The 25,720-nt window shown below is 39.1% G+C and overlaps 1 protein-coding gene across 4 annotated transcripts in view; it reads left to right on the top strand.

Moving 5' to 3' along the window:
* The window catches only part of TTC39C (tetratricopeptide repeat domain 39C), a 105,419-nt gene that overhangs the window by 35,855 nt on the left and 43,844 nt on the right, over positions 1 to 25,720 (top strand). For all 4 annotated transcript variants that reach the window (XM_046672380.1, XM_046672382.1, XM_046672384.1 and 1 more), the window contains 4 exons: positions 11,793 to 11,841; positions 14,084 to 14,212; positions 16,381 to 16,495; positions 24,358 to 24,712. In XM_046672380.1, coding sequence (XP_046528336.1) covers positions 11,793 to 11,841; positions 14,084 to 14,212; positions 16,381 to 16,495; positions 24,358 to 24,712 — 648 coding nt within the window. The remainder of the gene's footprint in view (positions 1 to 11,792; positions 11,842 to 14,083; positions 14,213 to 16,380; positions 16,496 to 24,357; positions 24,713 to 25,720) is intronic.

Here is a 25,720-nt window from a genome sequence, read left to right as displayed (position 1 = left end):
GGCTCTCCAGCCTCCCACTCCAGGCCACGTACTCCATGTCCTCTGTCCTGGTCACCATTTCTCTTTCATGGTTTTTCCCCAAATCTCCTCCACCCCACGTTCTGAGGCATACCCCTGCATTTGTTAGCTCTTCCTTTGCAAGTTACCAGGGACAAGCTGAAAAACTGGAATTCTGTTTTTGCCAGACAGTGGTAGAACCAGTCTGTATTTTAAATTACCATGGTGGCTTTGAGGGGTGTCTTGCCATATGCAGGGGATGCATTCCTAATGTCCGTACATCCTAGAAATGCATCGATCAGAACAATTGTCCATAGGAGGTAAGGATCAAGGACCTAGTTAGTTTTTACTCGTTCACTGATTCACTCATTCATTTATTTGTTCATTCATTCAGCAAGTACTCATTGAGTACTGAGAGTGCTGGGTTCAGCAGCTCATTGATGATCTATCTGTAGATAGTTCCCGCTTCACGTGTGGGAACAGACCATCGAGGCTCCTGTATATTCTCTCTGTATGTGGGGGGAGACCCAGAGTCTCAGCCTGCCCTCCAGAAGTCCTCCCATGCTGCGTCACAAGCTGATGGCTTCACTGCTTCCAGTGAGAGTCTTCTGTGGCTTCGTGGCACCAGACAGTGAATTACAAGGTCTTTTCTGATAAGATGCAAGGCCACATCACAAGCGGTTAATGTAACAAAGGTAAACAGTAAGACAGTCTAGGGGCTGTGAGTGTGACTGTCACTGCACACACACGAGCTGCCACTCCCTGGGGACTGGCGTCCCTCCAGGCCTGGGGTGCCCCTGGGGCCAGCTGGTGGTGCACTGAAGACTCCCAGATCCCCAAGAAGGGGGTTACCTGATAAAAACAAGTCTGAACAGAAGACTGGACCTATTTCAAGCACTCTTCATCAAACAGTCATAAACTGAATGATAAACATTGATGACGATGATCTGCTGTCCTTCGGATAAGAAGTTCCCCAAGGGTCACATTTTGAATTGTATCTGAAAAGTAAGAATAGAGCCTTTCAGTGAAATCTCCCCTGCTATCTTCTGATAAAGGAGACAAGCACATTCATTTTTCTCTTTTTTTTTCCCCCCAAAGATTTCTTTTCTTTTCTTTTAATGCTTTTTTTTTTTTTGGTGAGGAAGATTGGCCCTGAGCTCACATCTGTTGCCAGTCTTCCTCTTTTTTTAATTTTTTTCTCCCCAAAGCCCCAGTGCACAGTTGTACATCCTAGTTGTAAGTCCTTATAGTTCTTCTCTGTGGGATGCAGCCACAGCGTGGCCTGACAGGTGGTGCGTAGGTCCACACCCAGGATCTGACCCCGTGAACCTCGGATTGCCGAAGTGGAATGTGCAAACCTAACCACTTGGCCATGGGGCCAGCCCCTATTTTTCTTAGTGAAAGCAGTTTTTATGGGCTTGGGTTGATGGTGATCTTCTATCTGGTAATTCTTTTTGAATCTGGGAAGGAAGGTCCATCAGATGAAGTGTTGTGAAGTGTGGAGATGGTTGGTTTCTTAAACAGATGTGTATTGGGGGCCGTTCACATGACAGGTTCTATCCTATGTGGTCAGGACAGCAGCACATGGCAGAGATGGGGTTCCCACTCTCATGGAGCTTCCAGTCTTCAAACAAATAAATAAATAATGGGATAGATATCAAATAGTACTAATTGCTCTGTAGAGAATTAAAATATAGAGGTGTGATGGAGAGTGATTGGAGGCTTATTAATGTATCCTCTTAAAAAAGAACACTAGAGAAGAGAAAATCAAAGATGGAAAGTAGCCTTTTTTCCATCAAGTAGGATGTTAGAGGAAGCCTCATTCATCCACAAAAAGTATGGTAACAAAGGATGACTTTGTGAGTAAAATTAACAATCTACCCACTTTCTGTCACTGTTTATCATTATTGGACTGTTTCTTTCTAGCAGCCAAACTGGACTGTGTAGGCTCCGTCAAGAGCAGGCGTGTTCTTGTTCATCTTTGTATCTCCTCTGCATAGCACAGTGCCTGCTGTATACTTAGTGTTCAGCAAATATATATATATATATATATTTTTTTTAAGATTTTTTAATTTTTTTCCTTTTTCTCCCCAAAGCCCCCCGGTACATAGTTGTATATTCTTCGTTGTGGGTCCTTCTAGTTGTAGCATGTGGGACGCTGCCTCAGCGTGGTTTGATGAGCAGTGCCATGTCCGTGCCCAGGATTTGAACCAACGAAACACTGGGCTGCCTGCAGCAGAGCGTGCGAACTTAACCACTCAGCCACAGGGCCAGCCCCAGCAAATATATTTTGAATGGATGAATGAAACAAAACTAGATTAGAACTTTTCTTATAGCCTCATGTATAGGAGAGGTCGCTTTTGATCTACTTTTAGTCTGCAGAACATTATCTGGTTATGACTGGGATATGTGATTTTACAATTAAACATCCGTTTTTTTTTAATGTTTTTTGAAAAAAAAATGTACAGTTTCCTTTTAGATAACTTTGATGGAAAAAAGGAGCAACCTGGAAAACCAGTGTTATTTCTTTGACTTTGATAGTAACTTGTATTTCTTTTGTTGGGCCTGATTTCTTAATCATTTGACTTGGATGGGGTTGACATTTTAATCCTTCACCAAGGAGGCTCAGAGTCAACTGTGCGCTATGGGAAACCACTTTAGAACCGGAATTTGATCATAGAGAATTAGAAGATGTGGAGCAGGGAGGTGCATGGACCTGGGTACCTCTCAGACCTGTGGGGAGGTTGGTACTTAGTGAATGGGATAGATCCACTGATATTTCTATGGAAGTGATTTAACTTTCGAGAAAAACCATAACAAGCTTCAAAAGGGGACGTTCCACTGATGCTCTCCAGTTATATATGAAACCTCTAGGGATGTTCTATGTAACACATAAAGGAAGCGTTTGTAGTACTTTTTAACTAAGGTGCTTTCAGAATAGATTTTTCCTTTTGAAAAAATATTGTTAATAACCATTATAAATCATGTAAAGAAAACCTTCTAAACAAACCTTTTCATGTTTTATTTTCCTCAGCCACCATCTGAGGGAACAGGGTACTTTTCTTCCTAAACTTTTGGTTTAGAGTTTTTCCTTCATCACTTCTGAGGTGCCTTTTCCTTTTCTGCATGTGCTAGATGCTCTCTTTAATAAATGTTGAATGAATGCTGCAAGAATGAGGTGCTGAAAATGTCCCTGTTCTTCCTTGCTCTCACCGTCTGAGTAGAGAGAAATCTTTCAGTCTCTCTGGTCGTTGAGTGGTAAAAACTTTTATGCTCTTGGCACTGACAGGCCAGACATTCCTTTATTATTGCTGCCACATCTTCAAATTAAACTTGAGGTCTCCAAGTAGCTCACCATAATAGTTTCCCATTTTTGGGTGATGTTAAAAAGTAAGTTCAATAAATTTGGAAAACAGAGTTCATTGCAGAAGAATCAAATTAATCTTATCTATTGATTGTTAACACAGTGTTCTCAAAGTTTGAGAACTTGAAATACAGGGTGATAAAAATTAAGCCAATTGCCCAGGAACCGCAAGTACAAGTTCAGTGAGGTCTGCATCCAGGCGGACGGGGTCTTGAGAAGTTTAGACATCTCAGCGCTCTCTCTCTTTAGTACTGACTGCAACATATTTTAGTTTTCAACTCACCTTTCATTAAGCTCCTTATTATAAATAAAGCCTTTTATTTATTATTTTTCTTGGTAGGGTGGGGAGGAGTCAGCGAGATAGAGGGAAGATTTCACTATTAAAAATGAAAAAAAATTTAAATAAGGTAATTAGTTCAAATAGCAAGAAAATGTGTGGTTTTAGTTGATGTCCTACTGGCCTTCTTTCTTCTTTTTATTTTGAAGAGGGTGCATTTAACATCTTGTTTACACTACTTACATAGATAATATAAGAAGCAATCCCCAAGTCGTTTGCATTTGGTTTTGGAAAACAATCAGGGACTGTTTTGGGGAGGAGCCTCATGTGAGTGTCTCTCTCTTTGCTTCTTTTGGGGCCGTTTCAGGATTAGCCTGTGCTGACAGTACCCTGGGTCACAGTGGGCACAGCCAACCCTCAGCTTGCCATGAGTGAGGAAGTCACTCCCATGTAAGCAGGCTTTGGCTGTTTTGGTACTGAATCTCCCTATTATTCTATTTGGTTGACTAGACGATATATTCTGTTGAGAAATTGTATCAGGGCAGCAACTGAATCACAGGGAGTATTTGGAAAGAGTAAATTGACTTAAGTGATGCATTTTTCTCTCTGAAGGGTGTCTAAATGTAGGGAGGATATCTTTGGTGACACTACTGAAACAGAGATGGTGATTAATGTAGTTTTAGTCGTGTCTGTTTATCCCCCCACATGCATACAGTTTGTCCTTGAGGGAATCTCGTTTAATCTTATTGCCCCTCACAACACATACTCATTTTTTATTGTCCATACATATTGGAACATAGTGTACAGAGAACTTTTGTTTTTACATTAAATTTTATCAGGCATTTTTCTAGGTCATAATATTCCATCTGGTTATCTTATGAGGCATTTATTCTATTGTAGACTGTTTTTTCCCATTTTCAAAACATTTTTAATTGTGGTAAAATATACAGAACATAAAATTTACCATTTTGCCCATTTTTAAGAGTACGGTTCAGTAGTGTTAAGTACCTTCACATTGTTGTGCATCTCATCTCCAGAACTCTTTTCATCTTGCAAAACTGAGACTCTACGCCTGTTAAACAACAGCTCCTTTTTCCCTCCTCCACCCAGCTCCTGGCAACCACCATTCTACTCTATCTCTAAATTTGACTACTCTACGTACCTCATATAAGTGGAATCATATAGTGTTTTTCTTTTTATGACTGGCTTATTTCACTTCGCAAAGTGTCCTCAAGATTCATCCATGTTGCAACATGTGTCAGAATTTCCTTCCTTTTTAAGACTGAATAATATTCCATTGGATGTATATACCACGTTTTGTTTATCCATTCATCCGTTAATGGACACTGGGGTTGCTTCCTCTTTTGGTTATTGTGAATAATGCTGCGAGAATGCAGGTATACAGATATCTGTTTGAGTTCCTCATTTCAGTTCTTTGGGATATATACCCATAATTGGAATTGCTGGATCATATGGTAATTCTATTTCTAGATTTTTGAGGAACTGCCATACTGTTTTCCATAGTGGCTGCACCATTTTACTTTCCCACCAACAGTGCGCAAGTGTTCCATTTTCTCCACATCCTTGCCAACACTTGTTATTTTTTGTTATTTTGATAGTAGCCATCCTCATGGGTATGAGGTGGTATCTCATTGTGGTTTTTATTTGCATTTCCCTAATGATAAGTGATGTTGGCATATTTTCATGTACATGTTGGCCATTTGTATATCTTCTTTGGAGAAATGTCTATTCATGTCCTTTGTCCACTTTTTAATTGGATTGTTTGTTTTTTTGTTGTTGAGTAATAGGAGTTCTTTCTATAGTCTGGATATTAACCCCTTATCAAATACAGTCATGCACCACATAAGGACGTTTTGGTCAACAATGGACCACGTATACGATGATGGTCCCATGAGATTAGTACCATACAGCCTAGGTGTGTAGTAGGCTATACTATATATATTTGTGTAAGTATACTCTGTGATGTTCGCACAATGACAAAATCGCCTAACAACACATTTCTCACATACCCCTGTCATTAAGCGAGGCCTGACTGTAAATGATTTGCAGATATTTTTCTCCTATTCCATAGGTTGCCTTTTCACTCTGTCGATTGTGTCCTTTGAGGCACAGAAGGTTTTTATTTCGATATAGTCCAATTTGTGTATTTTAACTTTTGTTGCTTATGCTTTTGGTGTCAAAGAAATTGTTGCCAGATCCAATGTCATGAAGGTTTTCCTCTATGGAGACAGTTTTTTTTAAACTCGGGTTTTCCCTATTCTGGATAATGTTCCAATGAATGACTTCATGCATTTAGCTTTTTTCTTCTGTTGGCATTATTGTACTTTACTTTCAGAAAGAAAAATGAAATACTGAAGCAGTTTTGTCCCCTTAAAGCCCATTTTTGGAGATACCAGCGAAGGCAGAGGACATCATTTGTCCTGTTAGCAAAAGTTGTTTCTGAAGGCAAGGGGACAGGCTTCTAGAGAGGCATTTGGTAATGCTTGCTTGGTGATTGTATGAAGTTAACTTACGTGGTTCTCTGGTACTGTGATTCTTAAAACAGCGTGGGTCACATGAGCAGCATGGCAGAGCTCCCTTAAGAGCATACAGGGGTGAATTTATATGCCTATCTCTTCACCCCTCAGGTCCGAGGTCTCAGGCTGCAGTGACAGATGAGGAGGACTACTTTGGGCTGATTAGGTTCAGGTGGCCCTGGATTTTTACATTTGAAGAGGGGAAAAGTCATTTTGGAGAATTCTTCTAAGAATTCAACATTATGTATGTGGACAACATTTTCAGAGAAACCAAAAAAATTCTATCCATTGCCACTGTGTTTGGGGGATAAAATTACATTTGAAGACACATATTCAATTTGTTCTTTTTCATAGCTGTGAACTATTCCTTTGAATGAATATACTGCAATTATTTGATCCATTCTAATGTTGATGGACATTTGAATTGTTTCCAGTTTGAGGCTACTATGAATAACACTACTGTTAACATACCATACATGTCTTTTGGGGACATAATAATTCGATTTCGTTGTGTATATGTATACCCAGCAGTGAAGTTACTGGATCATAGAGTGGGCATATGTTTAATTTTAGGATGCTCCTGGACAATATATGAGAGTTCCAGTTGCTTCATATCCTCACTAACTCTGGTATTGTCAGTGCATGTAAGTATGGCCAATCAGATGAGAGTGTAGTGGTATCTCATTGTGGTTTTAATTTGTATTTCCCTGACAACGAATGCTTTTCAGCACTTTTTAATATTCTTATTGACTTCTGGATATCCTCTTTTGTGAAGTGCCTATTAAGACTTTTGCTCATTTTCTGCTGAGTTGTCAGTCACTTTTACCGATTCACAGGTGTTCTTTATATATTCTGAAGATGGGCTTGTTGTTGGATATGTGTATTGCAAATATCTCCTCCTGGTTTCTGATTTGCGTTTTTCAATCTCCTAAGAGTAAACAGAAATTCTTAATTTTAATTAAGTTTTGTTGTTGGGTAATGTAGATCTCCAGATTTGTTGTTGTTCTTTAAATTTGATTTGAACATTCTAATTATTTTGTTATTACATATAAATTTTATAATCAACCTTTCAAAACACACAAACACACACACAAACTCACACACTCACTCATACTCACACTCACACACCCCGTGGATTTTGCTTGAGATTGATTGCATTGAAGCTGTAGTTCAGTTTAAGAGAAATTAGCATCTTAGCCATGTTGAGCCTTCCAATCCATAGGAATTGTGATTCTCTTTATTTAGGTTGGTGGTTCACAACCAGGGTCTATTTTAGCCCCAGAGGACCTTTGACAATGTCTGGAGACATTTGGGGTTTCACATCTCTGGTGGGTGGCTGTGTACTATTGGCATCTTACAGGTGGAGGACAGGGATGCTGCTCGATGTCCTATAACACATAGGGCAGCCCCCATGACAAAGAATTATCCAGCCCAAGATGTTAAGAATGCCACTGTTGAGAAACCCTGATTTAAGACTTTAATTTTTCTTAGTAATGTTTTGAGTTTTCAGTGTAGGGACATTGCACATTTTTGTTAGATTTATCTTTAGATAATTAATATTTTGGTGCTATTGTGAATGATAATCTTTAAGTTTCATTTTCTAATTGTTGCTACTGTGTGTACATAGGTATTTATGTATATGTGTGTGTATATGTGTATGTATATATATTTGCTGTTTTATATATCTCTTATATGTGTCTTTATTTGTCTGTTGTTTTATATTCCTTTTATTTTAGAGATTCCCTTTCAATCTCTTTATTCCCCATATACTGTTGTATTGTTGTTGAAGAATCTAGGATCTATTTTGTCTTGTAGAATTTCCCACAGCTTGGATTTTGCTGATTGTATCAACATGGTGTTTAATATGTTCCCTTGTCTTTATGATCACTGCCCATATACATTAATTCATTAGATCTGAAAAATGAGAGGCTCTGATTCTATCATTTTCTTTTTCTTTTTTCTTTTTTTTGGTGAGGAAGATTGGCCCTGAACTAACATCTCTTGCCAATCTTCCTCTTTTTGCTTGAGGAAGATTGTCATTGAGCTAATATCTATGCAAGTCTTCCTCTATTTTTTTGTATGTGGGACACTGCCACAGCATGGCTTGATGAATGGTGTGTAGGTCCGTGTCCAGGATCTGAACTTGTGAACCCCAGGCTGCCAAAGCAGAGCCTGCAGACTTGACCACTACACCACTGGGCCCACCCCCTGCATTTTATTTTTTAGCCTAGGATATTTTTGTAAAGAGAACCCTTCTCCCAACTAATTAATCTGAGTCCAGAGAGAAACAGCAGGATAAATGCTTATTCTTTCCCTTTTTTTAATCAGTTTTCAAAATAATGAGTTGGTTCTCTAAGATTCTCCATAGGCAACCAGTGAAGTTGTTTTTTCTTTTTTTAATTAAAAGTATCATTATGAACTTACGGTTTAAACTTATTTGGTATTTCAATCCATTGCCGTTTTTTATCCTTATTGATGATCAAATTGTTCCATGTTTGGCAAGTGGGAACCTCTTCAAGGCCCTAGTATATTTTTTATGACTTCTTTGCTTTCTGCGGTAACAAGAGATTCCAGGCTCTTGAACATTTCTTGACTCTGACCTGGAATCAACCATTTCTTCAAGGAGTGGTGGTCTCTTTTACACAGTGTATTTAGAGAGGGTGCCAGGCATGCGTAATGCCACTCAGTGGTCGTTGTTTCTAGTCTTTTCCAGTAGACAGAGCTAGAAAAGATGTATTTTTTTTTTTCTTAAGATAAAAAATCCAGTGAGTTTGCATTGCTTTTCCTGTTTGTATTCTGGAATCTAAGATTTTTAATTAACTTTGTTTTTTTTTTTCTATGCACAAAATCCTGTGTCTCAACAAACACCGACATACCTACACATTGCTTTGTCACAGACTACCTATCCAGCAGCCTTAGAATAACAATTACAACTGGACTGGTAGAAATATGATTACTGAAAAGAAGTTAAATGTTTTTGCCATCTTTTGGGGTCTGTTTTAAGGATGTTTCATAATGGAGATGTGCCGTCACATGACTGTGTTTTAAAGTCGCTTGGAACACTTCTGCTCTGTGTGGTTATGGTACCAACTGGATTTGCGTTTAAGTACATGCAATTCATTTTAGTTTTTATTTTTAGGGGTTGTGTTATTAAAATTTAATTTGGTGTTATTGTGATGTACAACATTTACATGGTTCCAAAGTCAAATCAACACGACAAAGTACATACAAAGAAGCTTCATTTCTATCCTTGTTTCTCTATCCCTGTTCCCTCCCTCACTTTGTAGGTATCCATGTTTTACAAAACTTTATGGGTTATCCTGCCATTATTTTTTTCAATATCACTGAATATGTGTATATGCTCCCTTCTTTTGATTACGTGGCATTTTCACTACGTGGTCTATTTCACTTGCCCCCTCCTCCTTTCTTGGGTCTCTGGTATTTAGAAAGGTTTGTATTTTGGTTCTGATGCTTACCTTTACACTCAACCTTTGCATAACACCCTCACTCCCCTCGTGTTTGGGTCTTTGTTTATTTGTTCCTATGATGAGCATGTTGAAGTGAGCTAGGAGCCTCTTCCTTCTCCTCCCTTAGCATCAGTTTTGAAGCAATGATCCTTGTACTCTTTGGGAACATTTCCCTGTCTCCAAAATGAATAAGTTTTATGTAGAAACACGTGTGGGCCAAAATTGATGAAGATGAGGTAAATTAATGTAGGATCACTTGAAGTATGTCAAGTTAAAAAATCAAATGGACTAAACAAGTGAACGTTGTTCGGTTAAGCTCTTGGAACACCGGGTAGTGTGCAGCACTTGAGAGCATGTCGCTTGTGGACGAGGTCATTATGGAGCGTCTCATGTCTGCAGTGCTGTGGGGTTTACAGAGACAGTCCTCAACGAGGGAAGAATGTTTCCATTGGGCTGGCTTTTCACTTCAGTGATAAGATGGTATGTGAAGTACTAAGGGCTAGGCTAGGGTACCATGAATAATTAATAGCCATGGCTCTCAGAAACCTAATTTTAGTCAAGAACAGGAACAAGGAGCAAATGTAGCAGCACTGGCCCTAGTTTCAGCTTCTTTTATTTCTCAAATGGCAAAGTGGCTAATGTGTAAGCCAGGAAAGGGGAACACTAATCAGCACCCGATGGAAATGTGTCTGTCCTGAAAGGCAGAGTTCTGTGTCGTTCATCCTTTACTGATGCATATTTGTGTGTAAGGCATGATGATGAGGGATAAGAGGCTGAAAATAACATTTTAGAGGGGACACTGACATGCAAACCAAATTATAATAGGGTGGGAGCCTATACTGGTATTCTAGGTAGAGCTGTGGAGTGGCAGAACTAACGTCCCCCCGGGGCAGAGTGGAAGGATGCTGGAGACTGCACAGTGTGCTGTTAGCTGTGCTGTTTGAGCCAGATCTATGGGTGTGAGAGCTAGTGGGGGATCTTCACAGTGAGTTCACCTTCCTAATTTTTTCTTGTAGATTTAAGTGTCCTGTTAAATGGGGGTAAACAAACTATTATTCACTGTAGAATTTGAGTAGGTACCAAGTAGATGGGGGAAAAAATGGTAGCAGAAGATTAACATTCCAAAGAAATTGAGTTTCTAATCCTCCATTCTCCCCCTGCCCCCCCCAAACACATACACACACACCCCACGAGAGGAAAAGGCATGTGTATACCATTTGACTCAGCAATGTTACCTCTAGCAGTTTATCCCAAGAACATATTTGGACTTGCCTGCAAAGATATATGTACAAAGATGTTCATCCAGGCATTGAGTACGTTTGTGTGTGTACATATGCATATATACATATAAATATGTATGTTCTCCCTGCTGTACCCACTCCTCACCTCCTCAACACATGCACACTCACTTTGCACACAAACTAAATTTCCAGTAGGGGACTGACTACATTGTTCTTGCTGTGTTTGTAATGACGATATATTATTTACATAATAAAAAATCAGTAAAATTATTTTTCAAGAAAGCAATTACAACTTGCTTTCTCTCTTAGTGCAATTTACAGAGATTTGGATTTTGTACTGGTTGTGAATTTGAAGCAGAGAGTTTGTATTCTTTAAATTGAATTTGTGTTAGTTTGGTTTGGTTTCCTGGTTGGCTTACATGTAAAATTGGATAATGACTATGTATTACGGTGGGGAAATGACTGACTTTTGGGAGGCGTTCTTAAAGTTCTTTGGATAGGATAAGTGAGTTTTTGAGATCTGGCTCAGTGGTAAAATCCTTTACTCTACTCTAAAAATGATACATATTTTATGTATGTAAAGTTTTAAACACGTTTTGCGTTTTAAAAATGGGTATTAGTCATCTTCCTTTGGCCGTGTGTGCGGATGTCGGATTGGTTACTGAGGCAGTCTCTGTTGTAATTGGACTTTCTTGTTCGCCTTGCTTTGAAGGACCAGGGGCAGAATCTATCCTGGCAGACAGATCTGTGAACCTCCTTGCCTCTTTAAATTTTTTTTAGGGTAATTTAATGGGCTTGAAGACCTTAACTTTTATCCAATTATTAGGACTATGTGGTGATCCTGATGGATCAATTGTTTTTAAAATAACAGCTTACAATAAAAATAATTTTATTTTGTTTCCTTAACAGAAATCATAGCCCGTTAATGAGTTTTGGAGCCAGCTTTGTCAGTTTTTTGGTAAGTTGATGTGGGGGGAGGTATTGGTGTGAAGGAAACAAATGTATAAAGTATAGGATTTAGTGGCTACTGGCTGTATAGATACAGAACTTTTAGAGCTTAAAACTAGAAGTAAGTTTTTGCCTGTTAATCAAACCTGTGTGATATCTTCTCTTCCCTATTTTGAAATAAAATGCTGGGGCCAGCCTTTTCCAAATGGTTAAGTTTGTGCGCTCCGCTTCAGTGGCCCAGGGTTTCTCGGGTTCAGATCCTGGGCATGTCCTGATGATTGGACAGGGCACTGCTCATCAGGGCACGCTGAGGCAGCGTCCTGTATAGCACAACCAGAAGGGCCTACAACTAGAATATACAACTATGTACTTGGGGAGATTTGGGGAGGAAAACAAAGAGGAAGATTAGCAGCAGTGTTAGCTCAGGGCCAATCTTCCTCACACACACACACACACACACACACACACACACAAAATCCTTGTGGTCAGCCTTGACTTTAAAAAAATAAATAAATAAAATGCTCATACCTTACTTCTAGAGTATTAAGTTTTTCCTAACCAAAATCCTTTTTAAAATAAAAATGTAATTGAACGACCTTTCCAAAAATTAAAACTGCATTAGAGTTAAAAAAAAAAAAAAAGTCAGACTTTGGATAATAAAGGTTTGCTCTAAAATTATTAAATAAGTGTGGACTGGAAGACAAGTTAAATTAGCAAAGCTAAAATTTTTCAGTTACTATTATATTTTCAAATATTAATATTTAGGAATTGAGAGAATAGGTTGCAGTTAGTTTTTAAAGTAAATTGGGCAATGTAGAAAATTGGATGCTTTTATTTTTCAGAAACGCTTATCACATAAACTACCTTCAAACACACAGTTTTTTAAAAAACCATCATAGAATTGTATAACAGCAAAAAAAATTCACGAGTAGAATCTGAGAGAAGTAAAATGGAGAAAACATTTAGATTCCAGATTTAGAAAGATGTCAGCAAATGGGCATGTTGGCATGTCATGTGCATCCTTGCAGCACCCAACCGTAGGCAGCAAGCTGGCTTCTGGTGACATGGATTTTTATTCAAGCTATTTATTTCCTCATATTGCCAGGCAATATAACAAAATTTTAAGGCCTACTGTTTGCAAGAAAACAGTTCTTGATCTTAAGCAAAGTGGTGCTGGGTAGGAATGGCAGCATGAGTTCCCACGTAGCTGCACAGGCTTGGCAGGGGGTGGGGGGGGGGGCGGGGGGGCGGGGGGGGGGGGGGTGGGGGGCGGGGAGGAGGCCCTGGCAGGATTGGGATTTGGTTGGGAAGACGAGTGTGGAGGGGAGATTTGGGCACGGGTGGATGTGGTCTGGTTTGTCTAGAACAGAAATCCGAGGAGACCTAGAATGCCAAGGTGGTGCTGGCTGAATGTGATAAGGAATGGAGAGCTAGATACAGTGAGTTCATTAGGTCCTTCCAAGAACCTGGTGTCCTCTCTGCCCTGTAGCCTGTTCATCTCAGTAACCTCAGTTCTACTGGGTGGAAGTAGCAGGTTTTCAGCAGAGGAAAGCTTGCCTCTCCCAGTCAAATGTGCCCTGAAGAAAATCTACCAGCATCAGGTGCTTGGAAACAAGCTGTCAGTGGAATTTTTCACCGTGGACAGTATGAAATGAGTTCCTTATAAGTGAACTCATGGGAATTGCTGTCCCTGAAAAGACCGATGATTTTCAGAGCACCTCCTAGCTGTTGTTTCGTTAGCCGTTTTTGTGCAGCACTTGAGGCAGCCAGGGATCCGTGTGTGGGTAGAGACTCTGTTATAAAAACTGAATTAAGTGGACCAAGCAGAAATTATACAGGATTTTTGTTACTGTATTTAATAACAAAAAACTACTGTAGAACAGGAACTGTAAGAACATTTGTTACCATGTAGTCTTTCATGCCAGTGTAATACAAGTAGATTCTTATTTTATATTGAGATTATAGTTTTTTTAAGTGAATAGGGTTTGCCGTAACATTCTGGTTCTTTAACTTGCAACCAGCAGAGATAGGACACCGGGTTCTTGGAAGGACCTAAGGAACTCACTGTATCTAGCTCTCCCTTCCTTATCGCCTTCAGCTAGCACCACCTCGGCCTTCTAGGATTCCTCAGTATGACTCTTATAATTTAAATGGTTTTTTCCCCCTAGTTTGGAGTTTTGTTGCAATAAATTGGCCTGAATTTTCAAACTGTTACTGATTCATTTGTTCTTTCCTTATTTCTTTCTTGGAAGAATGCCATGATGACATTTGAGGAAGAAAAAATGCAGTTGGCGTGTGATGACTTAAAAACTACAGAAAAGCTATGTGAAAGTGAAGAGGCTGGAGTAATTGAAACAATCAAGAACAAAATTAAGAAGAATGTAAGTACTGTGTCTCCAGGTTGTCAACTGTGTGCCACTTACGGAGAACATTGCTCATTTACTTGGTTTTTAGGATATAACTGAAAGCACTAAATGTTTCTTAAGGCTTTTGATTATGTAAAATGTATTTCTTAAAACAATAGAAGCTCCCTGCAGTCATTAGAGCCATTCACTGCATGTTCTTTTGGTATCTTAAAATTACCTTCTTCCATAATGGGCCCTGTGGCAAGGGCGTTTGTAATGAGGCTTTCACGTACGCGTCTAATTCAGATATGTTGCATTTTGGCATAATTCGGGAATTCCGGCGTTTACGTACTTTTCCCCAGGCCTCACCAGCTTTTGGTTACAAATAAAGTCACAATTACGTTGTAATTCACTTTTCTTGATTTTGCTTTCACCTTTCAGTGCAGAAGTTCTAGGATTCGGAGTGGCATCTTCCTACCCTTATATTTCTGGAGTGGAGTGCCCATGGGTCTCGCATATATCACATATTTAGCTGACAAACCTGTCTGTTGCTTATAGTGTTCAAAAGCCTCATTGTCTTTTCTTCTACTCCTTCGTTTGAGGCCAGGGCATCTTACCTCTGTGTTTAATTTTGGTGTTCACCATGAGGAAGCCACTGGTGCACCAGGAGTATCGTCTCCTGGTGCTCCAGAAGGGCCAGAGTTTTCCACAATTCCTTTCTCTCCAAACCCTAAATCCAGTCAATTACCAAGTCCTGTTGACTCTCTTTCTTAAATACCCCCGGAATTCATCTGCTTCTCTCCATCCTCTCTGCAGTTTCCCTAGGTCAGCCACCGTCTCCACTTGCTTGAGACAACCCTCACTGGCACTTCTGCCTCCGGTCTCACTGTTCTCTAATCCATTCTCCATGAGACGGTCACTAAAATGCAAATAATATGTTGCTAGTTTCATTCTCCGTGTCCCCACCTCCATCATTACCCTCTCAGTAGAGTCCAAACTCCTTACTATGGCTGACTTGGTGTTTGCTTTTCCAGTACCTAGAACATTCTCCTCCTCTTGACCTGGTTCCTACTCATTCTTTGGTTCTCGCCAGATGTCATTGCCTCCAGACACTCTTGCCTGAACTCCCACACCCTGTTGAGTATGTCTCCTGCTTGTTTCCATAGTTCTCTGCACTTTACCCTCCAGAGCACCTAACAGTATTATGTGGTTGTAAGGTCAGTATTCCCTCCTTAGACTGTGAGCTTGTTTACATGTCTATCCTCAGTATCTAGTGCCATGCCTAGCACGTATGTTAATAATTAATTAATTATCATTTATGTAATATAATTAATACATCTTTGCAATTTAAAAAACTTTTTCACATGTGGTATTTCATTAGCCCTTCCAACAAGCCTGCACAGTAGACATTATTACAAAGAAATAGAAGCATGGGTAAATTGACATTTGCCTGAGCAAAGAGAGTAATGAGTGCTGCAGTGAGATGTGGAACAGTGGTGACCGTGACGAGTTATGCTCATCTAGAAAAAAGGGAAGCAGGTCACTGTGTCTTGTATACTATGTGTATTATTGTCATATTTGCAGAAATCCTGTCATTTCTTATATCGTTGTAAAAGCATATGAAAGCTATTTAGCTTATTTTGTTCAAATTTACTTTGTATTAAGAATGCAGTATTCTATTTGAGTGATTTTTCTTCATTTAGAAAATTCTTTATGATAAAGCCCAACGTTTTATAAAAAGCAGGACTTTTTGCTTCTTTTATGGAAGTAGTCACCTTAGAGGTTATGACTTAAATTTCAAGTTCTATTTTTCATTTGTTCAGAGCTAATTTTTAATTCCAGAGTATTTTCTCCTTAACTAAAACGTAACCAGCTTTTGACCCATATGTCTCAGTTGTGTGCACCAAAGAAATGAGTCCTACCTGGAGGTAGATGTCTGCAAAGCGGCTTTTCAGGTCGTCTACTTGGGGGAATGTTTTATACCATTAGTGATTTTTATTTTGAATAAGTAGGAATTTACATCATTTAAAAAAGGGTAAAACTCTGATGTTCTGTATTGACTTTCATGTTTCATGGCTTTCAGTGACTGCCATGATTCACCATTCCTGTGTGAAATCACTTTGCACAATAAAGTAACAGTTGTTTGGAAGGGGTATTGTTCTTGTGTGTGATTTATTGGTGTGTACTTTGTTTCCACTGAACAGGTTGATGTCCGAAAATCCGCCCCCTCTATGGTTGACCGGCTCCAGAGGCAGATAATCATAGCCGACTGTCAAGTTTACTTGGCTGTGCTCTCGTTCGTAAAACAAGAATTATCAGGTATGCTGGAGCGTTATTTTTAATAGCTTTCACTATTCAGTGGACACCATCCGTAATACTTTTTTTAGAATGCCTTGTATTTCAGTCTTTGAAGACATGTGGCGCCTCTTTGGGGCATGATGCTGATTTATTACTTGAGAAAATTGAAACTGCGAGTGCTGAATGTGTTTTAGCAGAGTAGTTTTAGTCCTAAAGTCTGTTTCATCCTCTTGTCTCAAGATAATTCTGTCATACTTAGAGAAATTACCAGTACCTTTTGTATAGATAGATAGATATTTTTTTCTTTGTGGGAATCAAGTTCTGATAATAACATTTAAAGTGAAATATAACTGGTTTAAATTTAAGTTTTTTTGGAACTTGTTACTGAAGTCTTGAACATGTACTAAAGATTTCCTAAAATACTTGAATGATCTACATTTTAACAACCTTTATCAAGGGATGTAAACTAATTTCTTAATTACTTTGTCCAAGACAGATGTTTCCCAGGATTTTTTAGCTTTAATGTCTTGAGTAGTATGGACTCAAATTGAGTCTCTAATAGCTTGCTGTGAGACTGTTCTAACAGTGACACTAATTCTTTCGCTTATGTAGTTATGTGTCTCTCTGACACTGACAGCAGAAACCTGCCACTTTGGTAGATAGGATTTACTTGGAAAAAAAGGAAATCAATTAAAATTTACATTCAGAAAAGCATTTTCTTCGAAACCTTAAATGAAAAAGGGTACATTGCTGCTAAGTTGTAATATACACTTTTCTTTCCAGACTCCCAGAAACTAGTTTTTCCCTCTTTTCTCTCTTCTCTGCTCTTCAATTCTCTTTTTTCTCTTTCTCCATCTCACCCTTGAGGATACTTTCTATTTGGCTCAAGTAAAAAGTGGCATTTATTATTTTGACCTCCAAAATTTGGACTTCTTAGAGTATGTTCTATGATTGTATTTTGGCTTTTTGCTTTGGTTCAGTTTTTATTTTCTCTGTAATCCTCATCTCAGGACTCTCCCAATTACTTATTTGGTCAAGTTTTCATAGTTTCATTTCATAGTTCGTGTGAATCTTCTATAATGCACTAATACAAAACCCCCCATTTGATGATGTATGACACTGATGTATGTCTGACAGAGCACCGGAACTATCTGGAGCTCTTGGGGCAAGACAGGATCTCTGGCGTTTTCTGTGATCTTTTACTACTTTTTCCTAGACTCAAGGCCTTTTTAAAGGAGGTGATTTTAGCTACTAAGAAAATATCTGTTGAGAGAGAAGGATAAACCAAATGTAGTAAAATGTTTGGGGAATCAGGGCGAAGGGTATCTGGGAATTCTTTGTATTAATCTTACAACTCTTCTATAAGTCTGAAAGTATATCAAAATTTTAAAAGTGAGTATATTTATATCTGTCCTTCATTTGTTCATACATCAGTCCATTTAACAAAAAATTATTGAGGACGTACAATGTGCTAAGCACTGTGTCATGTGAGCAAACACAGGCCATGGTCCCTGCCCTCATGAAATTTAGAATCATCGGTTAGTACTATTTACTTTTGAAATTACTAAATATTGTTATAGAAAGTTTGGAAAAAATATAGAAAAGTAAAAAAAGTCATCTCTTGAAGAGATGTCTCCAAGTCACGACTTGGAGAAAATCACTCTTTATTGCTTATCTTCTATTTTATGTTTCTCTATTTCTTTTTTTCTTTTTTTTTAACAAATTGAATTTATATTGTTTCAATCCTACTTTTCCCTCTTAGATCATATTTTACATATTTCCCCTATAACTCAGTTTCAAAATATAATTTAAATAATAGCATTTTGGTTTATCCTATGAATGTGCCTTATTTATTAAACCAAGTCCTCTTGCACATTCAGCTGTTCTTTGTTTTGCATTTTTTCTTTTTTTTGTTTTGGTTATTAGTGGAGCCAAATCTATTTTTGTATTTTGTCCATAAAATATGTGTATTTATTTCACAAGTTGCCTTCCTGGCCTTTACCCATTCTCCTAATAGGTTGATACTAATCAGTCATTTCATCTTGTTTGTCATAGATTTTTAACAATGCTTGGTTCTTCCTAAAGCCTTATAGTTTATTGAATGTTATATTGATATTGGAATGAAATTCTGACAGACATGAAAACCTCAGGTTCTAATAAGGTATGTAGTGGTCATTTGCTTTATGAATAGCTCAGTGTTTGCTACAAACAAACATAACCAAAAATGTGCATCATTTGCCTTTCAGAAACCCACAGGGTTATTAGGCTGTGAAAAATGCATTTACATCTTTGTTGGGATCCATTTCTTAGGAAATGTTTTTGATGGATAATTTTCTGGGGAAAAAACCTCCTCCTTGGAGATGTTTGTTATAGGGGCCCCTCCCCCACCCCTTGAGTGGGTGGCACAGAAGTGGGTGAGGGCGCACACGCTCACTTGAGTTCCAGTGAGGGGTGAGTCTGTGTGAATTTTTTAATGCTTCATACTTTTAAAAGAGCTCTTGTGCTTTATCTCATTTGAACCTCTTTCTAATGAATTGTCCCATCATCTCTTTTTATTTTTCTACACTATTTGATAAGTATCTTTTTAATTTGCTCTATTGTTCAAGAGCTGTTTTCTTGCAGTGAGCATATATTAATTACTTTTGTACCAAAATGAAGTTATTTTTAAAACCTATTTTATGGTACTTGCCACCTTGTTTTATTATGTTTCCTTTTGAGCTTGAAGATAGGCCCCATGTTTTGCTATTCTTGGCATAATTTATGCTCAATAAATTTTCCTCAAATGAGATTATCTCCTTGTTTTACATGTGAGGCAGTTTGAAGCTGATTGATTTGGTTGAGGTTGAACAATTTATACAGCTTGTTAGTGATGACAGAACCAGAACCTGAGCCACGGGTTCCTTATTTCATACCTGAATTCCTAGGATTCGCACCATTTTCCCATTACCTTAGTTTGGTTACTTGAGCCTCCACCCTCCAAATGGCCCAGAAACCTGGGTTTCTCAAGGCCTTTCCCCTCAACCCCCATTACCGCTTGCTCCTTGCATCCTGTGGAACAAGCCTGGAAGAGGATGACAGTGCTGTTGACTCACATGCTTCTCCAGGCCACGTTCTCTACGATGTCATTAGAACGATCTTTCTAAAACTTCTTACATCTGTGCTTTAAACACTTAGCAGTTCTGTATCACCGGCAAGGTAAAGTCCAGATTCCTTTCTCTGGTGACGTGTGAGAACCTGCCCCCTTCCCAGCCTCCCTGCCTTCTTCCCACCACAGCATCTAGCTAAGCAGAGCTCCTTGCAGTTCCCTGCATGCCCTTTGCTGCCTCATGCCCTTGTGTGTACTACCCTCTCAGTTTGGAATGCCACCCCCCTCCTCCAATATTTTTCTCTTGCCTATCCAGGGCAGCTCAGGGCAACTTCCTTCAAGTACTCCTTCCATTGTGCTTACCTTCCATTATAGGGTTCACCAGCCTTGTCTAGGACAAGTACACAGACAGAATGCTGTGGTAGAAGCTCTTACCAGATACAATCCCTGCTGAAAAATCTACAAAATATGTTCCAAGATCAATTTAGTGTAACCTGATATTTCATTTTCCAGACGACTCTTGCCCTTTCTCAGGAAGGGCTCCCACCCCCATTATGGGCACGGGGTTTCCTATCCCCTTTCCATCTCCCAGCTGATTAAGGCTGGCGCTAATAGGGGAGGGCAGATGGTCTGTGGTTTTCTCCTGTCTGTGTCATCCTCCACAGGCTCAGATAACGATGGCTGAATGATTTATATTTGACCTTTCAGAGGGCTCTGTGTTCAACTGTTTTCTCTGCTTATTGGAAAGACATGTGCTCATTGGCCGCATTGCTCTGTGTCCAGCTGACTAAGCGTCCCTCCTGTGGGAGCCGCAGTCTGTCTGCTTGGAGCACAGTGCACTCTGTGCCTGGTCCTCACTCAGCCTTCACTCCTCTGCTTGCGGTCTGGCTGTGCTCAGATGTTTCAATCACAGTGTTCGGGACGGGAGTAGGGTAGTCCCGGGGAACCTGTTTCAGTGCCAAGTTGAACTTAGAAAGTGGGGAAAACAAAATCTTTCTCTTCGTGTGTATTAACTTTGCACGTATTTCAGTGTACAATCTTTGACTCAGTGAAGACTTTGGGCTCTATTTACCTGGCTCAAATTAAGGGCCGTACAGCTTGTAATAGACTTTAATATGTGCTTCTAAACATTGGTACCTAAGCTCCTATCTTTGGCAAGAAATTAAAGACATGTTGAATTAATTTCATTTTCATTCCATAAAAATGGAGTTTTTATTTTGTTTTATTAACTGAATTCCATGTGGTTGGCATTGATGGATTTTTACGTTTGTTTTCATTGCTCCCATCCTCTTCTCTACCTCCTCACCTGAGAGATGGACACCTACAATTGTTTCCCGAACACTGGTCCCTTCAACCCCAATCTTAGAGATTTCCCTCTCCTCCTGTGCAGGTGTCCCTTCCTCAGCTGGACGTTAGGGACCTCCATAGCTGAGCGCAGCACGCTGATGCCCTTTCCTGTGTGTCCCTTCTGCCTCTGAGCAGCTTGCTCACGTGTATCTTCCTGCTCATGCTCCTGTTCCTCTCTCCTGGAACGCTGCCTGTCCCTAAGTGCTGTAAAGCTATAGTAGCCTGGAAAATACAGGATAAAATGGAGTTAAATTTTTTCCTGCCAAATTTCCATTTAGGGGTGGAGGTGAGAGGGAGTAAAGTTTTCTGCTGAAATCCTGCAGTACTTATTTTGCACTTTCCAATTTATTTATGGGTTTTATTATATAGAAAACAATTTAATGACAAAAAGGAAATAAAAAGAATAATTCGTCCATAATCTCACCTTTATTTGTTTTCATTCTTCTAAATATGACCCAGTGGATCGTATAACTAAACATATAGATATATAGTCTTATGCTGCACACTTATTTTTTTCAGTTGTTTTATTTTCTAGTTTTATTGTGGGCATTTGGAAGGCTCAGACTGTCTTATAGTTCTTTTGTATCCCTCAGGTGCCAAGCCCAGTCCTAGGCACATAATAGGAATTTAATCAGTATCTCATTAACATTTTTAGGGTTTTGCAAGTTCTTTTTCATTTTTTGAATCTGTAGCTAGTGATTATTTTCACTTAGATCCCAATTGTGTTTGTGTTCTCAAGACTATATATTTTAGTTTCCTTTTTTTTTTCATTTTCTGTTTTTCTGTTCAATCTTTGGCTTTTTGGATCATAACTGAGAGTCATCTTTCTTGTTTATGGGCGTATTGGATGAACCCAACCACTTTGTTAGCATACACAGAAGTTTCAGGGTTTTCTTCTTATTTTTTTTTTTAAAGACTTTATTTTTCCTTTTTCTCCCAAAGGCCCCCTGGTACATAGTTGTGTATTTTTAGTTGTGGGTCCTTCTAGTTGTGCTATGTAGGATGTCGCCTCAGCATGGCTTGATGAGCAGTGCCATGTCCGCACCCAGGATTTGAACCAGCGAAACTCCAGGCCACTGAAGTGGAGCACGTGAACTTACCCACTTGGCCACAGGGCCAGCCCCCAGGGTTTTCTTAAACCTTTCTTTTCCCATAGTGCTTCCATAGGAGAGAAAAAGTCACTGAGTCTCTTAAAGGCAGGATCTATGTCTTATTTCTCTTTGATTCTCCTAGAACAATACCTGAGATATCATATTTGCTGAGTAAATATATTTGTTAAATTGAACTGAATGAGAAGATATTGTTTCAAACATGTATTACTTTTATAAAGTTATTAAAAAAAGTTCCCTTTTAAGGAAAAGCCTCTATAAACTAATTTGTTTTGCTTGTTCATCCTGTCTTATAGCCTTCTTTTCAGTGAACTTGGGCTATAGGACGTTAATCACTCAGAACTTGTGAGATGGTTGTGTTTTGAATTGTGGTCCCATAGGAGATAGGGTCATCATTTGTCAGAAAATTGATACATTTAAATAAAATAATAGCTTGATTCCATGGATTGAGGGTCCTCAAGACCCTCAGGTTCAGTGATTTGCAAGGACTCAGCGTATAATCACGCTCATGGCTCTGATTTGTGGCAGTGAAAGGATGCAGAGCAAAACCAGTGAAGGGAAAAGGTGCAGGGGGGAATGTCCAGGAAAAATCAGGCACAAGCTTTCCAGGGTCTTCTCCTAGGGGAGTCACATAGGACGTGCTTAATTCCTCTGGCAAGAAGTTGTGACAACACATGTAAAACGTTACCAACCTGAGAAACTTGTTAGAGACTCAGCTTCCAGAGTTTTTATTGGGAGCTGACCATGTAGGCACCCGCTGCCTTGCACATACCCAAATTCCAGACTCCCAGAAGGAGAGCAGGTGTTCAACATAAACCATATTGTTTGTTCAAACATTGTGGGCACCGTGAGCCACTCTTATCAGTTCTGGAAATGGTGGGAACCCTCCCAAATCCACGTTCCCAGATGCCAGCCAGGAGCCAACCTTGTAAGCAGGCCTTTCAGAGGAGAACAGTGGCCTGCTACCTGAACTCTTTCCTGTACAGTATATACCGTATATTCTTAGATCCCTTTCAATTTAGGGATTAGACTTTTATAAATCAGATTGTATGTTAAATATTTTCTGTAATTTAAAAATCACTTTTAAAAAACTTTTCCTGCTGTTGTAAAGGGCCCAAGAGTCTGGGACAGTTCCTGTTGTCTTGCACCTGTGCGGTGGGTCAGAGTATTGCTGCCATATTGGTAACAGTGCAGAGTGGATAAGCTCTCTTCTGCAGTTACAAGAGAACTGTTTTACAGAAATTCCCTGCGGAAGACCTTTTCCTCAAATATGTGGTGATGGTGCTCTCAGATAAGCACAGATAAATTGACTCCCTGTTTCCTTCCACGTCAGAAGGGAAAAATGTTCATGGGAGGAGAGGTTGAGATAGGGCATCGGGCTTGTGTGGGAGGGGCTGTTGGGGCACAGAGCAGGGTAAATCCAATTGTGTCTTATCTCTGAAGTCTTCTTTGTGGCACATACTCTCAAGAAGGCTCTGTTAAGAAAAATTGGCTTAATGGGAAGTAATGGATTCAGCTTTAAAAATAACAGATGTTCACCCTCTGTTGTGGCATAGCTGCTTCTTCACCACCTTCCTTTGCTGGATCTCTCTAGGCTGGGGCAGCGTGACAGTTTGACCATTGTCATAGACCAAATAAAGCCATCCTGATAAGGTGCGGTTAAGCCACCAATAGGCATTAGATACAGAAGAATTAGGGATTCTTTGCATTTCTGCATTTAACACTAAGAACTTTTTTGTTAATAAACTGGCCATTTGTTCACCCAATAAATATTAATTAATCCTTTCTGTTTGCTTGTTTTGTTTTTTGGCAAATCTCCATGCTTAGTGCTTGGGTATAAATTCAGCAGTGATTTAGACTTAGGACTTGCTCTTGAAGAGGAATGAAACACAGGGCAGACAAATGTAAGAGTTATAAAAGAGGTTTATCAGGAAAGTGCCATGGTAGCTCAGAGACATGGTGAGGTTCATGTTTCACAGAACTCATGGAAAAAAAGTCCAGCTCAAGTGATGCTTGTATGCTTGTATCCATTCATTCATCCTTTCATTCAGCAGATATTGTATACTATGTCCTAGCTCCTGCGAAATGGGCTCCACGCAACAATAAACAAAGAAATACATGGTCTTGCCGAGTAGTCATACAGTGTGGTAAAGGGAAACAGACAACAAATAAGGAATGTATGCCCTCTGAAGAAACAAGGTGCAAGGATAGATCATAACGTTTATTGTTTTTAAAAATCTTGCTTGATTTTTCAGGTCCTTCTTCAATAACCTCATTATTAATACAGGAAAATTATTTTAAAATGGTTATTTTTTCATGGTTTTCTTCCCTTCTCTTTATAGCATATATAAAAGGTGGGTGGATCCTTAGGAAAGCCTGGAAGATTTACAATAAATGCTATCTGGACATCAATGCCCTCCAGGAGCTGTATCAGAAGAAGCTAACTGAAGAGCCCTTGACTTCTGACGCTGCAAATGATAATCACATTGTGGCTGAAGGGGTGTCTGAGGAGTCTCTAAACAGACTGAAAGGTGCTGTGAGCTTTGGATATGGCCTTTTTCACCTTTGCATATCCATGGTGCCCCCAAACCTGCTCAAAATCATCAACCTGCTGGGTTTTCCTGGAGACCGCCTACAGGGGCTTTCTTCACTGATGTATGCAAGCGAAAGTAAGGACATGAAGGCCCCTTTAGCTACGTGAGTAGCTGTATTGCAATGCTTTGGTAGATAATATAGTGTTGAAAGTAAGTAAACAACAATCAAAACCTTTAAAGGAAACTTCAGGTAAAATGCTTGGTTGGTTGACATGATGCCATGCCTGATGTCTTTTAATGCAATGCCAAGGACTGTGTTTTGGGGGGTGTTCATAAGCTGATTTTAGAGAACAGGGCACTGTTCTTAAGTCTCATGAGTCCTATATTTTAAACAGGTAAAATGATCATGGTTTTTAACCTCAAATGATTTCATAGGCAGTTTTTGTGACCTTGACCACATTCACTGAGAGATTCACGATTCTGATTTTTGGAGTTAAGGGGTACAAATTTGATAAGGCTTTTCTGTCATTGAGAATTTTTATTCGTATATCCTTATATGGGGTAATCTTCCTTGATAATTCTGGTTGGTCCATTGGTCTCGTATATGTGGCTTGGATATTTTGTGCTGTTCAGCCAGATTGAGTCATATTATGTTGTGCAGCCTAAACTTAAATGACAATTATTTCAACAATGGAGTGTGGTGAAGCTGATGTAACTATCCAGAGCAAAGATTTACCCATTTCTCCATTTGTTAAAAATGATGTGATTTTTTTTCAGTCTGGTAAATATCTACCATTTGCAACTTGAGTAATTTTACCAGACACACTAGATGTCCTTTGACGTTACACCACTTGTCAAAATTTTTCCAAAAAAACTTGATATCACAGAGATCCTTAGCTCAATTTCTACTCATCTTATTGTATTGAGAGTTGAGGACTTTGGATGTTTTCTCTTAATCAGTTGGTAGCTATTATAAAGATCATTAATTTTTCATTTCAAAAATATTTGTGCCTCCCCAAACTCATTAAATGACACAGTAGTCCTTTATTAATTTGCCTTAACAGATTTGTGATAATTTATCTGTCTATGTCTTCATATTATTTTCTGAGAAAGGAATGAATTGAATTAATAATGTAAATTGGTCCTATCTTTAGAAGAGAACCAAATTTAT

This window comes from Equus quagga, chromosome 9 (assembly GCF_021613505.1).
Source record: "Equus quagga isolate Etosha38 chromosome 9, UCLA_HA_Equagga_1.0, whole genome shotgun sequence".
Classification (NCBI taxonomy): Eukaryota; Metazoa; Chordata; class Mammalia; order Perissodactyla; family Equidae; genus Equus; species Equus quagga.
The sequence above is the reverse complement of the archived record's forward strand: the minus strand, read 5'-3'. Positions and strand labels throughout refer to the sequence as shown.